At 49.5% G+C, this 15966-nt stretch overlaps 7 protein-coding genes across 7 annotated transcripts; 4 read left to right on the top strand and 3 right to left on the bottom strand.

Moving 5' to 3' along the window:
• Positions 1-366: 366 nt before the first annotated feature.
• N7537_001219 (M28 family metallopeptidase) lies at positions 367-3024 on the top strand (the record flags this gene model as incomplete). Its single annotated transcript, XM_056892277.1, has 2 exons — positions 367-2763; positions 2820-3024. 2 exons carry the CDS (start codon positions 367-369, stop codon positions 3000-3002), a joined length of 2580 nt encoding a protein of 859 aa, XP_056757272.1. The 3' UTR covers positions 3003-3024.
• A 1133-nt stretch (positions 3025-4157) lies between these two features.
• On the top strand, positions 4158-4493 carry N7537_001218 (uncharacterized protein; the record flags this gene model as incomplete). Its single annotated transcript, XM_056892276.1, has 1 exon — positions 4158-4493. The coding sequence occupies one exon, from the start codon at positions 4158-4160 to the stop codon at positions 4491-4493; it is 336 nt and encodes a 111-aa protein (XP_056757271.1).
• Positions 4494-4519: 26 nt separating this feature from the next.
• Positions 4520-4714, top strand: N7537_001217 (uncharacterized protein; the record flags this gene model as incomplete). Its single annotated transcript, XM_056892275.1, has 1 exon — positions 4520-4714. One exon carries the CDS (start codon positions 4520-4522, stop codon positions 4712-4714), a length of 195 nt encoding a protein of 64 aa, XP_056757270.1.
• Positions 4715-5059: 345 nt separating this feature from the next.
• On the bottom strand, positions 5060-7250 carry N7537_001216 (uncharacterized protein; the record flags this gene model as incomplete). Its single annotated transcript, XM_056892274.1, has 5 exons — positions 5060-5437; positions 5541-5829; positions 5901-6276; positions 6339-7048; positions 7102-7250. The coding sequence occupies 5 exons, from the start codon at positions 7248-7250 to the stop codon at positions 5060-5062; spliced, it is 1902 nt and encodes a 633-aa protein (XP_056757269.1).
• Positions 7251-7423: 173 nt separating this feature from the next.
• On the top strand, positions 7424-9151 carry N7537_001215 (alpha-keto acid decarboxylase family protein; the record flags this gene model as incomplete). The annotated part of the gene is made up of 1 exon (XM_056892273.1): positions 7424-9151. One exon carries the CDS (start codon positions 7424-7426, stop codon positions 9149-9151), a length of 1728 nt encoding a protein of 575 aa, XP_056757268.1.
• Positions 9152-9508: 357 nt separating this feature from the next.
• N7537_001214 (DUF1765 domain-containing protein) lies at positions 9509-12894 on the bottom strand (the record flags this gene model as incomplete). Its single annotated transcript, XM_056892272.1, has 2 exons — positions 9509-12053; positions 12107-12894. The coding sequence occupies 2 exons, from the start codon at positions 12892-12894 to the stop codon at positions 9509-9511; spliced, it is 3333 nt and encodes a 1110-aa protein (XP_056757267.1).
• A 2485-nt stretch (positions 12895-15379) lies between these two features.
• On the bottom strand, positions 15380-15900 carry N7537_001213 (ATP synthase subunit H; the record flags this gene model as incomplete). Its single annotated transcript, XM_056892271.1, has 3 exons — positions 15380-15642; positions 15737-15815; positions 15874-15900. The coding sequence occupies 3 exons, from the start codon at positions 15898-15900 to the stop codon at positions 15380-15382; spliced, it is 369 nt and encodes a 122-aa protein (XP_056757266.1).
• Positions 15901-15966: the final 66 nt, after the last annotated feature.

Below are 15966 nucleotides of genomic sequence, written 5' to 3'. Positions count from 1 at the left end.
ATTTATATAAAAAGAAAGGAAAAGAAAAGAAAAGAACTCCCAAATATATTTCGACTGACAAGAATATTCCACTAATATCCTAATCCTGACATAACATAAAAGAAGTTACTGCTCAAATGTCCAATGCCATGATGTGTAATGCAGTACCGAAGTTGCCAAGCGTGGGTCACTCACTCTCCGCGTCTGCCTATCTCCTGTCTCTCTCCTATACAACTCCATCGGATTCTGGACATACTCATTTATCGGCATATGATGTCGGACGTCGCTCATTTCCCTTTTTCATACAGATCATGATCCTCCGGATCTCCGCACCCGCGTTACACCCTTGTTACAGCTCCCCGGAGCCCCGTATCCGTATCTCCCACAATGGGCGACGAGAAGTTTGATTATCAGGCTGTCCCCATCCCTTCTTACGCCGAAGCCACCGGTCAACCCTCGTCCTCTCGATCCGATCTTGGCGACGGAACAGATGTTGAACGACAGGGGCTACTCGGTCGCGATCATGCCTCCACCCGCGGCTACCACCCACCAACCGTGGAATCGGCACGCTCCAGCCTCGATGATCTAGAATCATTGACCTCACATTCTGACCGAGAGTCGGTGGAGGAACTACGGCGGGAACTTGATCAAATGGACGTGGATGATTCGGCATCGGCCTCCCTAACCGGCAGAAACGCCCCTCTACGACATCGTTTTTCCAAGCAGCTATCGAGTCTGAGTCGTACCCTGTCCGCTATACAACGACCCTTCCAACGATATATGCCCAGTTTCCGCTTTACGATAAACCTCAGTGACACGAGGGCACGCCTAAAAGATCAAGGGTGCATCATGCTTCTCCGAGTGTTCGCTCTTTTACTGGTGGTCACCCTAGTGTATGTGTTCTTCATCGCAGATGTCTTCAATATCAACAGTCGCATGGCCATGGGTCAGTCCTATAGCGCCGCCTCTGTCGAGAACTTCATCCAAGGCCACATCAACGAGACCAATATCGCCGAAAACTTACGACGAGTTACCAACTACACCCACATAGCTGGCACGGAAGGCAGCTTTGCACTATCAAAATTGATTGAACAAGAGTTCCAGAATGCAGGCTTCGATGAAGTGTCGCGGGAGGAATTCGAGGTCTACCTCAACTATCCACGCAAGGACGGGAGGAGAGTCGCAATTATCGATCCACCCAGTCTAGCTTGGGAGGCGAAACTCGAAGAGGACAACGCCAAGGACCTGATTTTTCATGGGCATTCGAAATCCGGCAATGTCACCGGGCATCTAGTGTATGCTAACTTTGGATCTCGGGAGGATTTTAAGCTGCTCGCAGATACAGGCGTTTCACTTGATGGCTCGATTGCCTTGGTCCGATACTATGGGACTGAATCTGACCGTGCACTGAAAATAAAGGCCGCTGAATTGGCCGGGGCTGCCGGCTGTATCATTTACTCCGACCCCTCTCAAGACGGATTTCGCAAAGGCCCGGCCTTCCCCGAAGGGCGGTACATGCCAAGCGATGGCGTGCAAAGGGGCGGTGTCAGCATGATGTCGCAGATGGTTGGCGATGTTCTCAGCCCTGGATGGGCATCCACGCCGGGAGAAAAACATCGTTTATCTCCCGAGGAGAGTGCTGGTCTACCCAAGATTCCCAGTCTCCCCCTCGCTTGGCGCGATGCACAGATACTCTTGCAGGGCCTTAAAGGCCACGGCTCCAAAGTACCAAAGGCTTGGGTGGGGGGTGTTCCCGATGTACAAGAGTGGTGGACTGGTGATCAGGGCTCCCCGGTCGTTAATCTGATGAACCTACAAGATGAAGTAGAGCGGCAACCTATCTACAACATCCACGGCAGGATCACCGGAATGGACGAGCGTGATAAGAAGATTATTGTTGGCAACCATCGAGATTCATGGTGCATGGGAAGTGTTGATCCTGGAAGTGGCACTGCTACTTTCCTAGAGGTTGTACGAGCCTTTGGTGAGTTGCTCACCTACGGATGGCGGCCACTTCGCACCATCGAATTTGTCAGCTGGGACGGAGAGGAGTACAATTTGATCGGCTCAACAGAACATGTCGAAAAGGAGGTCGATGATCTCCGTGCGAATGCGTTTGCCTACCTAAATGTCGACGTGGGTGTTGCAGGGCCCGATTTCCGTGTGTCTGCATCGCCCGTTTTTGAACGCACGGTGTTGCAAGTTCTGGGTCGTATCTCAGACCCCTATGCGAACGCGACACTGAAAGACATTTGGGATAAAAAAGGCTCAAAGATCACCCCACTTGGCGCTGGAAGTGATTATGTTGCGTTCCAGGATATCGCTGGTACCTCGAGCATTGACTTCGGATTCGAGGGCGAGCCCTACCCATACCACAGCTGTTACGAAACATATGACTGGATGGTTAAATTTGCAGACCCCGATTTCCAATACCATAAAATCCTGGCTCAATTCTGGGGGCTTCTTCTCCTTGACCTTTCGGAGAACCCCATGCTGCCATTTGACCTAGAAGTCTACGGCAACTCCATTGACGGATGGGTCAAGGACTTGGACAAATTTGCCAAATCCAAGAAGGCCGAGGTGGACATGGAACCCATGTTCAAGGCCGCGACCGAGATGAAAGCCAGTGCAGTTACATTCCAATCTTGGAACAAAATCTGGCACGATACCGTGTGGGGCATGGGCGGGTATGAAAGCAATATCATGGCTGTCCAGCGGGTAAACCATAATGCTCGAATGGCTGCCTTTGATACAAATCTACTTGACCTGGAAGAAGGCGGAGGTGTAAGTTGACGTTCTGCTTGAACCATTCCTCGCCCCCTAGCTAACGACTTGTACAGATCCCCAACCGCACACAATACCGACACGTTATCTTTGGACCAGAGCTGTGGTCCGGCTACGACGCCTCGATTTTCCCTGCTATCCGCGACAGCATCAACACAGGGAATTGGACATTGACCCAATATTGGATCGACCGGGTCGCCAACACCATCCACCACGCCAGCGACAAGCTGCTCCACTAATGTATTCTACCTTTCAGCCCTTTTCCTATTTGTCGTTCTTCTCAGCCATCCTTCATCCAGCTTATCGGATTGATTCTTTTGTCGCGTTCTAAACGAGCACTGTACAGCCCGACACCTGCCACGTGGTTGTCGGGATACCTATACCTGCATTTTGGGAACTTCTTCCATGCCCATCATATACCACGCATGTCTTGAGCTCATACAGGACTTAGCAGATTGTCCTTCTGTCGGTTCTATTCGTCGCGTCATCCCGCTTTTCTTGAGTGTATCTAGCTTCTCATCCTTGTCCCGAGGGACCGGCGTTCATATGGGGATATATCACATTTCGTATCTAGCTTTTAAGAGGGCTCCTCCAAACTTGCCAATCCACATGGGTTGCCTTCCTCTCTTCAACTGCTCCGCCCTTAGGGTAGTACTTACTTTTTCAGGGAAATATTTTGCCATTATTCTATCACTGGTCTAAATATATTGACCAAGTATAAAATCTGTCAATTCAACATCAGTTCTCCCTTGGCAGCCCTAATCCTGATTTTGAGAGATCCAACCAGGTGAAAAGAGAATTGGACTCTGACTAGGGGGTGCTGGAAAGAATCATGCTGTGAGAACGTACGGCCATGCCGCCGTCCACCACAAGAATTGGCTCGTTGGGCTGATAACTGATGATGCCATTGGAGATAAGCCGGTCAAATTTTGTGCAAATTTCATCTTAACTTAGATCCAGTGGCATTTTGATAGCAAATACGAACTGGGATTATTAACATATGAGAGGCTGCCAAGCTCAGAACAGAGGGGCAGAGGATAGACATGTCACACGACCAGAGCATAATATCACAGTATAGGCCTGTGGAATGGCGAATATGCTAATACTTCGTATTGTCCTTGGCTATACATCAAGACGCCAGACGGCTAATGTCACAGACCTTTTTTTGCCAACATCCTCGTTGGAATCTCCACACTTAGGGAGCTCTGCTGTCTGTTTGCGTGCACCATGACATTATTCGGGACTCAACAACATACATCATCTCGCATAAAGAGTATGATACCTCCATTACTACACTCAAATCCATACTGAACGTTGCACTCAATGTCACTTCGGCAATTAACAAACCAGCTGTCTTCTTGGATAATCCATTTGACATCCACACCATTCTCTCCATGCTGTCCTTCGAAGCTTCTAAATTCCACGTCGAGCGTTTCCAGCGGTTTATGTGGAAGCAGATAAACAAAGTGGAAGACCACCTCATGGGCCTCGAAATTAGCGATCGAGCTAAACTTAGAGACTTAACAAAGCAACTCCAGATTATGTCCTCAAATGCAGATTCACATATTGCCAATGCTGATGTGGCCATAATCACGCCCAAGGCCATTCGAAACGCCCACTCACGTCTCATCCCGTCGCTCCCTCAATCCAGCCCTTTTACAAACCAGCGAGCTGCTGATTCGATATCCTATACTATCTCCTCTATGGAGAATAGAGAATTTGGTTCTTAAACTACAAGCAGCGCAAAGACAGTACCATGTCCCTAGTCTACAATCTCGTGACGCAGCAAGATGCCAGCAATAATATACAAATCGCCCATAGCATGAAGCAAGACTCTACACCCATGAATGCAATCGCTGCTCTGACAATGGTCTTCCTTCCAGGTACCTTTGCAGGCACGGTGGTTGGTGCAGGGGTTCTGGGGGTGCCATCAGAGAAATGGTATGGCTAATTTGGGTCGCAATTACAGTACCGCGTACAGTAGGGGTTATGATTTGTTGGTGGTTGTATAAGAGAACAAAGAAGCCAATGGCCAAGGGGAGCATGATGATGGAGAAAGACAAAGCTGATTCCGCAGAGACAAGGACGAGTGCTTCTAGGAGAAGGTCTAGTGTTTTTTCCAGTGGCTTTTCGTTCCGGGGATTTAAGATCAGTATAGGTGAAGATATATAGTCCAGTCTAAATTATCGTTTTCCATATTGCATGGATATATGACCTCGTATGAGTAGCCTTCTTCTAGCACTATCCAGATAGTACTCACTCATGGATATTTATATAGCATCACAATTCCATCAAACTAAACAGGAGGCAAGGAAGGCTCAATCGCCAACAAAGACGGATGATCGGCCAAACTCTGCCAAAACCCTGCCTCGAAATCCCACAAATCCTGACTCAACAATGCCGCCCACTCATCATTCCCGTCAACCCCCGCCAGTTCAGGCGGAGGCTGCGCCGGGTCCGAATGAGTCGAGTCTAGAAAACGCTGGATAGTCCGCGTAGCCTTAGAAAGCAATGCGTAATTCGGATCCCCAGGTTTGACAATCGTCCCGATCTGCACCTCCGCTACAAACACACTGAGATCTTGTAACGACCGCGTCCGGTGCGCTCGTGGCATGTGCTGTTTTAACATGGCCAGAAGCATTATCCCCGCAGCTGGGAGGCCGTAATATGCGACCTAGTTAATACGTATATTAGTTGACTGCTTCGAACTTGGGGGGGGGGGGGGGGTTTTATAGATAGAGTATGTTATGTAAATATCAAGGCGATTTCATACATACCTTCCAAATAAGACCCGTCCCGGAATTAGTGAGCTGATCGCGCAGCAGAATAATCTCCACAACTAGCGTGAGCATCTGACCTGCGGTCTCGATGATCGGCAGATCGGGCTCGGTCGGTGATTTAAGAAGTAAAAGACGGAGCAAGAATAGTACATGTAAGTGGTGTAGCCGTACGCCGGCGACAAAGTCTCGCTCAAAGGGTCCTTGCGTACATTTCTTCAGACTGCTCTCGAGTCGGAAGTGGGCTGGCAGGTATTGCCACTGCGCCTCTGCTTGGCATTGTATTACGCTATATCATTTCTTGATTAGCTTTCCATTGAGATATTCGGTGCGGGCATTGATTTTTTTTTTTTTGAATACCTTGCTCGTTGCGCACATGATGGATCATGCTTGTCCTGGAGAAGCTCCCAGACCTCCTCCTTCAGTGATGCGCACAGCGCAGACCACCGCGTATCAGCCCGGTACCCAGGTTCCGCATCCGGGGTCCAGTCTGCCGAACCTTCTTCTGCGTTCCCGCAGGATGGGATCTGGAAGTGGCAGAATCGTTTGTTCATCCGTGGTGGGCGGCCGAGGAATATTGCTATGTTTTTGTCTGCCGAGTAGATCCGCGCAAAGGCTGTTTTGCGCAATTCTTTGAGGAATGGCGGGAGTCCTGTTTTGATTTCGATGTTCTCGTGGTAGCCTAGGGCGAATGTGGAGGATATTGCATCGCCTAGTTTGCGCCAGGAATGGTAGCCTTCGAGGGGTTAATATATGGCCAAGTAGAGGTAGTATTGAAATGGATGGCTGGTGACTTACTCTGATCTCCATCCACATAGGAATGGACGATAAAATTCTCGTATTGCATGATCAGTTGTAGATCATTCAGGCAATCTAGAGAGAGGGATATCTCCAATGCGAAGTCACAGAGTTTGGTGCATAGTCTTCGGAGTGTGTACTGGTCCTGCTCGGTGGTATATAGAGACGGGAAGAACGCAATGTCAATTGTTGCTCGACTGACAGCGGCAAAAAATATTCCTAATGTCTCCCAACGAGAATTGTGATCTAGAAATTGAGCCGAGAAACCAGCCAGGTCAGAGGTATCATTGAAGTGCAGTGGCTGGGCCGAGTTCTGCAAGAGACGTCTTGCATAGACTAGATGCCAGTTATCGTCATGATAAGTGAACAATTGGCTCACGCTCTGGGCACATTGGTTAACAAAGGGCTCTGCCAGGGCTAGGTTAGCTCCTTTAGCTAGCCAAAACATAATGAGATCTTTCATGGCGGACAATTTGTATGTCGTCAAGAGGTGTTTGAGGATATCTGCGCCTTGTAGGACCAGATGGTTATCCCCGAATAAGTCCGAGTGCAGGTCCTCTGGTGCTGCTTGATGAGTACCGGGGCCATGGTCTCCATCCGGAGTGATGTGCTTGAATATAGCCGCATGGCTGGACGATCCGAGATACCCAGGGTTTGGGTATGGATTACGTCTTGGATTAAATGACGGCGATTCATCTGATGAACCAAGGCTACAAAATACAATTAGTAATTCGAATGCAGTCCAGGCAAGTATGAAACTGACCTTTGTTTCTCGACTCTTTTCCGCTTGAAGGGCGTAGTCCTGTAGATGCAAATACCCTTGCTAGCGCTGCACCGCGTGCAAACTGGCAGCTGATGGTCGCATGCTAATTTAGCCTTCCTGCAGGCTTCACAAGCAGCCAGACGCGACATGGCTGTTCTGGCGGAGTTTCGCCCGCCAGTGGAGACAAAAGAGTGAAGTCGGCTAACAACGGCGAGATCGGAGTGTCGGAGAATCGGCGTGTCGGCAAGATAAGATGCGGGGATCCATCCATCTATATAAATGCTAGTCTTTCTTCTTCTCCAACTCGAATACTACATCCATTATGACTCAAGATATAAAGCTCGCAGAATATCTGTTCACTCGGTTGCGCCAGCTGGGCGTCGACTCCATGTTCGGCGTCCCTGGTGACTACAACCTTCGCCTATTGGATTTTGTTACTCCGGCCGGCCTCCACTGGGTGGGCAACTGCAATGAACTCAATGCCGCCTACGCGGCCGATGGATATGGTCGCATTAAAGGCTTGTCTGCTCTGATCACCACATATGGCGTTGGTGAGCTGTCCGCTATCAACGGTATTGCAGGCGCCTACGCCGAAAACACACCTGTGTTACACATTGTCGGAACTCCACCGCGCCCGCTTCAAAGCGCGCGCACGTTTATGCACCACACTTTCTCAGATGGTGACTATCGTCGCTTTGCAGACATGTCGAAGCATGTCACTGCAGCTCAAGTGAGGCTTGAAGACGCCGCCACAGCACCGGAAAGGATCGACTATGTCCTACGCGAGGCGTTGGTCCACAACCGCCCGGTCTACCTCGAATTCCCTGATGATATGCCCGACGTGTTGGTGTCAGCTACAAATTTGGAAACGAAGATCTGCATTCCACGGTCACCGAGCTCTATCCAAGAGCCCCAGGTGCTGGCTCGCATCTTGGAGAGAGTGTACAGCGCCAAGCGTCCGTTCATCTTCGTGGACGGAGAAAGCACAGGTCTCGGTATTGTCGACCAGCTCGATGCTCTGATCAAAGCAACCAACTGGCCCACATGGACAACCGTGTACGGCAAAGGCCTAGTCAACGAGCAGCTGCCAAATGTGTATGGGCTGTACGCAGCAGCCTTTGGCGACAAGCCAGCGCAAGAGTACTTCGAGGAAGCAGATCTGATCCTAACATTTGGACCGCACCACAGCGATACCAACACCTATTTCTACACAACAATCCCCAAGCCCGCAGTGGCAATCACCTTCTCGGGCAGCACCGTTCAAATCGAGAATGATACCTATCGTGACCTCTCCGCCCGCAACATCCTATCAAACCTACTCCAGAACCTCGACTCCACACGCCTAGTTCAGGCCACCGGACCCCCGAAACAAGAAATCACATTGGCCAACATCCAGAACACAGACCCTATCGCCCAAGACAACTTTTATCGCCTGGTAAACCCGCTCTTCCGCGAGGGCGACATAATCCTCACTGAGACAGGCACTGCCTCGCACGGCGGTCGGAACTTCAAACTGCCTGCGAAATCCCGCATCTTCGGCGCAGTGACCTGGCTCTCGATTGGATTCATGCTCCCGGCAACATTAGGCACAGCGCTAGCGCAGCGTGAGCACAATAAAGGCACAGAAAGCAAGAGCCAGACGATTTTGTTCATCGGCGACGGGAGTCTGCAGATGACGGCGCAGGAGATCAGTGTGATGATCCGCGAAAAGCTGAACATTATCATTTTTATTATTAATAACGACGGGTACACCATTGAGCGGGTGATCCACGGGCGCAAACAGGTGTACAACGATGTGCCGTTCTGGAGACATGCGCAAGCGCTGAACTATTTCGGGGCCGATGAAGAGCATGCGGCAAATAATACCTTTACTGCGAGGACTTGTGGCGAGTTGAAGGATGTATTGGCTAATGAACGGATTCAGAATGGGTCCGGGGTGAGGCTTGTTGAGGTTTTGATGGATAGGGAGGATGTACAGGGGGCTTTACTGTATTTACTGAACAAGCAGCTTGCTCAGGAGAAGGAGGCTGAGCAGCAGGGGCAGACTTAGAGTGAGAGAGAGAGAGGGATGTCACTTCGAAGGTTGTTTCATAATTTATGTATATGTTTTACTACAGTTTCCTTGGATGGCAGTTTTGATCAAATAAAAGTAAAATGATGTCTTACTATGATTATTGCGTGTTTCGCTCCTAGTACACGAAATGAGAAATCCTTGAAAGAACAAAACGAGCCCAAGTAAACGCCGATTCCCTATGCTCCAGATCCGCCATGCACACAGTGTTGTGAAATTAGAACAAAAAGAGGAATGACCCAAACATCTCAAAACAGACATCTGCTTGAACATGTCATGGGGAGTCTATAATTGACCTGTATTGCTGAGAGAAGGTTCAGTCATGTTGAATTGTGTTTATTTGCGGAAGCTTTCAACCCCTAGGGTTGGGGTCTCCACCATGCGATCAGAGGGGACGCCCTCGTCACGACGACGGGCGAAAAAGCTATCGCATTCGGAGACAATGTGTGCCCACTCCGCAAGGGCGCGGCCGGCATATTTGCTAGGCACAAGATGGTCGTAAGATGGTTGGGAAGGAAGTTCAGGTAAAGGGGAGTTCTTGGTTGTATGTGTTCGCGGCCAGGTATCTGAGGTAGGCTGTGTGGGGGTATCTTCGTCGGCGGTGAGGGTGTCTGGTTCTTGTTCATCATTCTCCAAGTCGGACTGGCCCGGATTCTCTGATGCTGTGTCATAATCTGACTTGTCGGGAGAACGTCGATGCTCAACGTGCAATTGGGATGCGACGGGGAGACAAGGGGTGAAAAGACGTTTGTTTTTGGTGGGCCATTGCGGGCGATCCATCCATTCCAGTGAGAATTTGAAAAAGAATGGCTGGTGGGGAGCTTTGGGGCGGATTATCTCTTCCATACTGGTGGTCGGAGTTTGTTCATGTTCATCCATACATTTGCTATCGGCAGTCATTATTGGATCCGATGCGCTATTCTCGGGCTCGTCAGAACTGCTGCTGCTAACGCCATCGCCGGAACGTGTGTTGGAAGAGCTGCCAAACATAGCCTTGAGTATTCCCCACCGTTTCTTGGCTGGTTGACCATCTGAGCCATTGGAGTCGGAAGATCCGGTTCGTCGGTGTGACGTGAGTTGGTCCGAAGGGACGGGTGGAACGACTCGATCGAAACTGACGAAAAGATTGACAGGAGACAATTGGTTTTCGCAACGGATAATGATGATTCTTCGCCCTGGAGCTGGTGTACAGGGCGCAGAGGACAGAGGAGCTGTCATATCTTCTTCGGCCTTAGATTGGAACCCGATGTAGTACTCCCAGACTCGTAAGAGTCGATCCGAAAGAAGTTCGTAGACGTTGGAGTCAAGCGATGAGGGCTCAGTATTAAACCGCCCGACCCTCCAACACAACAAACGATGGAAATAGGCTCGCACCATTGGACTCCAGTGGTTGAAGTAATGGTAGAATACCGGCTCATGCAACAAGAAATCCAGACAGATAGACGCCTTTCTTTCTTCGGTAGCAGTCCAGGTACCCCAAATGCAGAAGAGGAAAGAAAACACTCGCACCTCAGTGAGCGAATTGTGGCTCTGCATCATTTGGCGACAAACTTCCAGCCAAAAGCCCCAATCAAACAATTCTGTTTCAATTGACTGGGCGTAACGCGTGATGATTGGAATGACCTCCTCGAGGAGGTCACACAACAAAAAGCATGCGTTATGATCAAAGAGAGACGTTTTCTGCGCCGCAGCTTTGATTATACCACAAAATGATTCGGCAAACAGTAATCGAGCACGATTCGGTTCCACAGACGATTCAGACAGGAGGTCACGGAGAAGGATAATCAGACGATTCTCTGCCATCGACCGGTGGGTGTTGCTGCCACTTCGAAGATGTTGAGTGGAGGCAGAAGCATCCGGCGACTCGATGAAATCATCGAAGGTGATTGCAGCAGCTGTGTTCGGATTGTCGGACCCTTGTTGTGCCGATTGCTTGTATATCGTGTCCTCCAGAACGAACAGGAGTTGCGCATGAACTATCAACAGCCCAGGTGCAAATATCCGTTTCGCCTTTTCGGTCCCCGGGGGCAAATATTCAGCATACAGAATGTGAATGTATTTGACGAAGACAAAAAAGAGGTCGGTATCACGCCCAGCCCATCGTCCGATCCACGGGCGGTTCCAATTAATAGGAGTTGTGTTCAAGGGTAGCTCGGGTTTCTGGCGTAGATATCGCAACAAAGGTGCTGGTGAGTGAAACGCTAGGGGGCGGAGAGCCGGTGGAAAGCACAGAGCGAGTTCTTGCGTGCATGCACGCATGTTTCCAGTGCGTGGCCCGGCCGATTCTGACAAGATCCGCCGGAATAAATTGGGAGGCGTGCTCCACAGCCGAACCAGGACCTCGGGCACCCCGGGGCAGAAGAAAAAGGCATATGCGCAAACCTTGCCGCAAAACGCGACCAGACTAGCTGGTGCATGTCGCATAGACATTCGTTCAACCACGAATGCCATCTGAGAGAGTAGATTTTGGATAAAAATATTTCGGATGTTGTGATGAATCGATTCAACCAGGAAATCCGAACCCGAGGAGCCTGACCCATCCGATGTTTCCGACACAGAAGTTGACGCATACTTCAATGATTCTGTAGGCCCACTGCCATTCTGGGCCATGGGGAAGGGGATGCGCCATTCCGGGCGAGCCATGATTCCCACGACGGCTTCCAGGAACACTGGTCTATCAGTTCCCGAGATCGACTGGTTATGCTTGCCATTGAGCATTTCTAGCATTCCAATCCACCATTTGTTGAGAATATTGACTCGACGATCCAGGTCTTCTGGTCTTAGATTCTTGCATGATGCGTGGAGGTGGTGACGGCTGAGAAAAGGGAGGAGCGAGGTACGGATGACATTAGCTTTCAGCGAGCTAGATTTGGCTTGAAACCTGTTCTCTGGTCAGTAATTGTAAGTGGGAATGGATAAGGTGGTTGCACATACTTTTGGAAATCGGCCTCGAGGCCACGGAAGATACCCCAAAGCTCGTCCTTTTTCCGTGTATGATCGTTGCTAGAATTTGCATATGCCGCAGCAGTTTCTGCGGCTCCCTTAGGCATAGGGGGCAAGACCGGGGTCGAAACGGAGAGTGATGCTGTGAATTTTTCGAATGAGGATCGGTGTCGTAGCGAATTGCCAGAAGGACTGTTTGGAGAGTTGGGGTTATCCTCGGGGCCCTTGGCCACAACAGCTAGCATTGGCCGGCGCGGGCGTTTGTAAAGGATTGTTCGTCTACGGGAGGGTTGTGTCTGATCATCTTCTGTTTTTCGACTGCTGAATCGAGTTGGGGATTGAGAATCTTGCTGTTTAGATCTCTTCGCTGACGGGGACGGAGATCGGGACGAAGAGCCCCATGGTTTCCTCGCAAGGCTGACTATCCTTCCAGACATTGACCGGCTCTTGGATGGCCTCACAGCGGGCTCTGGCGCCCTAGTTTCAGGCACATGTGAATCTGTATCCTTTAAATCCTCCGATGACGATAATGTGAAACGAGAGACGGAGGCTGGCTTTGCCTTGTCCTTGGACCGAAGAGAGGTTCGGCGGAGGATATCCTTCCCCGCAGCCACGGTTTCCTTTGTCGGTGATTCTGCCAAAGTTGGAACAGCATAATCAGAAAATGTACGTCTTAAGCTGGGTTCTGTTGCGGTTTGACTGGGAAGATCGGTGTAGCTGGCGGCACGGGAGAGCTCGGGGTTCTGGTCATCATTCGTCTCGGGTGAAGGTGAAGACATTGTCTAGAGGGTAAAAGGGAGGAGTAGATCGGTTATTAAGGGGATTTATCGGTCATTTCCCCTTAAAATCTCAGGATTCCGAGATTCTGAGCGTAGAAGAGACCAGCTCCTCTGTGCACCAGGAGATTCCGGGTTGAAGTAATCAGGCGCGCTGCATCTGGGAAAGGCAAACAAAGCGCAATCACAATGCTGAAATTCCGAGTTTTAGAGGAAATTGGGGAGCAAGAGGTAGCAGTACAGAGACAAAACAATAATATTGAGGCCAGGAATAACGGAGTTTCGGTGGATCGATCGTCTATGCAGCGGCTCAGGAAGGGCGCCACTCTGATTCAGCAAGTGATCGGCGGGGGAATCTCCCCCAAGGGCGTCTGCACAAGGGCCCGGGAAAGAGGGTGGGGAGAAAATAATATCAAAGGGAAGTGAGGGAGAGAGAAGAAGAAGGAAAAGGGAAGAGAAATCGAAATGATTCCCAGGGGGAAATATCCCCAAAGTTTACGAATATCTATTTTGGTTATTTTGGTTATTTTGTCATTTCTTGTTAATTAACTCGATACACCTGGGCATTTTTAACTGATTTCGTATATCTTATTATCTTATTATTCTCGATTATACTCGATATATACCCTCCGTAAATAGTTATCTAATTTTATATTAAAATCAGTTCCCCTTTAGTTGAGACATCCAAGGCCTACTTATTTCTTTTACTCCACTTTCTTCCAACCTCTCCTCTGTAGCCATCATGATCGCGTAATACTAAACAGTCTCACGGTGTCAGCTCGAGTCCATGGTCTCTGCATGCACTGCCATGCAGCAAGTCTGATTTGTAAAGACATTGGGCTCTCTGTTCAGCCCCAATTGCAAGGACTTTACAGGCGATAGGGCCAATCGCATCCTCTTCGGAACATAACAGGGTCGAATTCACCGAGTGGGCTACGACAGCTGTACATCGGTACAGATCTCTCGTATTTCATTCTTGGCTATGGAATGTTAGAATGCGTTGTGATCCGAAACCCTCATTAACATTAACCCTAATACCCTATTATTGTCGCATTCCTTTACAAATTCTGCGATGTTTCCCCATGATTGATATGGACTGTAAAATACAACAAAACACCGTTTTCCACGCATCTGGATCAGGCTCAAATCAATTTCCAAAGGATGGAGCTTCCATTACCTGTCATAATCTGTCCTGCAGGGGGGATGAGCCATAAGACGCTTACAAAGTAAATCACCTTACCTAGCTAGGTACGGAGTACAGATCTAACCTTATAAATGGCGGTATATTCACAGGTGCCATACTTTATATTTTTCTGGATGTATCTAAGAGTTCCCGGGGACGAGTGCCCTCTTGACACACCATGAACCACATTGCACAAGCTCTTGGCGACCAATGTTTTCATTGCCACCCCTGCTGGGAAAATCAGGACCCAAGTTGAACAATACTGGGGTGGAGTGAATATACAATCATAGTGCAATAGTCCTTGAATAGTCTTGGATTTTTTTTTTCTTTTTTTTTTATCAAAGTTTCGTTCCGGGGTTTTGCTCTATTGAACATTGGCTTCAGCTGTATCGGCCATCCCGGTTGATCCCTCCACGGATGTTGATAGCAAATTCTACGGGAAAACAATTGAATCTGATAGGTGTCAGTTGCATTACTTTCATGAACTTCTGGTGTGTTCATTACATGTTGATCTATGAGGTATCGGTTGCAGCGGTAGATCCAATATTTAGTACCAATACTTCTCTTATATGAATATCCATACTCCGCATATACTTCTGTATTACCGGATGACTGATCGCATGAGAATGACAATAAGCCTGTTTAAGCAATGCAGATTACAATTTGTAACCCAGCAGTCCCATGTCATGTTCCAACCAAGCTATCTGTTTGGTCTTGCCAATGCATAGCGATCTGCCAACTACCCTGTACTAACGGGTGAGTTCGTGGTTTAGTCTCGGTGGGCGCATGCTGCATTGATTACCCACAGCTCTTGTCATCAATGGTTGACTTCATCAAAAGTTGACTACTTGGGGTATTAGGATTCGGTTCCATGTACTACCTGTACCGTGTATTCCATCACGGTTCAATCATGCAGTTCAGCCATTTAGATATCTTCTATTTGGTACACCACATTGAATACCTACAAGCCCCGCTCTTCACACTCAACCCAAAAGCTGAGGATCCCATGAATGACCCTAGTCTAAAGTGTATCTGCTGCACTTACCAAAGACAAGTCTTTGGTATCATCAGCCGCCCCGCGTAGCTCTTCTTGACTGCAAACGTTTATTCCTGAGTCCGGTCCTGGACAAAGACAGAAAAGGTGAGAACCAAGGAAAAAAAGAAGTCTCAACGTTCAAAAATGTGGTCTAATTTACAAGCTTCAGGGCCTCGAGAGGCGGCCACATTAGTTGCGTCGCAGGCATTTAAAACCGGCCTTCCTCCAATATCTCCCCAGACCTTGCTAAATGAAAAAGAAAGAGGAATTTAGTGGGCAGCGGGGGCCTCCTCTTCCTCCTCGAACCAGCTCTCCTCGACGGGGGCGGCCTCGCCAGCGGCGGCCTGGCCCTCGACCTCGACCTCCTGGCTCTCGTAGGCGGACAATTCGCTGGCAAGGTTGGCCTCCTCGGGGGACTTGGGGGCCTTGGGGGCGGTGAACTTTTGGACGTGCTCTTCGGCGTCACCAGCCTTGATGGGGGTGGGCTTGTAGGCCTTGAGCTCGCGGAGGTACAGGTCCTGGACGGGGTCGGCTGCGGCGAGTTGCGGGTTAGCGAGGATGCGATTGATAGATATAGCAGGGACATCTGGGTCATATTGAAGATAGTCCCCAGGTAAATTACGTACCCTGGCGGACGGCGGAGGTCAGGAAGGTGCGGCGAGCGACCGAGACCTGTGCCCGAGAGGCACGGGAGAAGAGGGTGCGCTGCTTTTCGCGTTAGTCGAGGGTCGAGATGGACAGCTGCAAATCAAGCATCACTCACCGAGGCCCGGAGAGACTGAGACATCATCTTGAGTGAGGATGGAGATGAGGAATGAGGGGGTGGTTCTCAATAGAATAGGTCTGATCCGTCTTT

Source organism: Penicillium hordei (assembly GCF_028827395.1).
Source record: "Penicillium hordei strain IBT 12815 chromosome Unknown utg000001l_segment0_segment0, whole genome shotgun sequence".
Taxonomy (NCBI): domain Eukaryota; kingdom Fungi; phylum Ascomycota; class Eurotiomycetes; order Eurotiales; family Aspergillaceae; genus Penicillium; species Penicillium hordei.
Note: the sequence above shows the minus strand (reverse complement) of the source record. Positions and strands in the feature narration are given on the sequence as shown.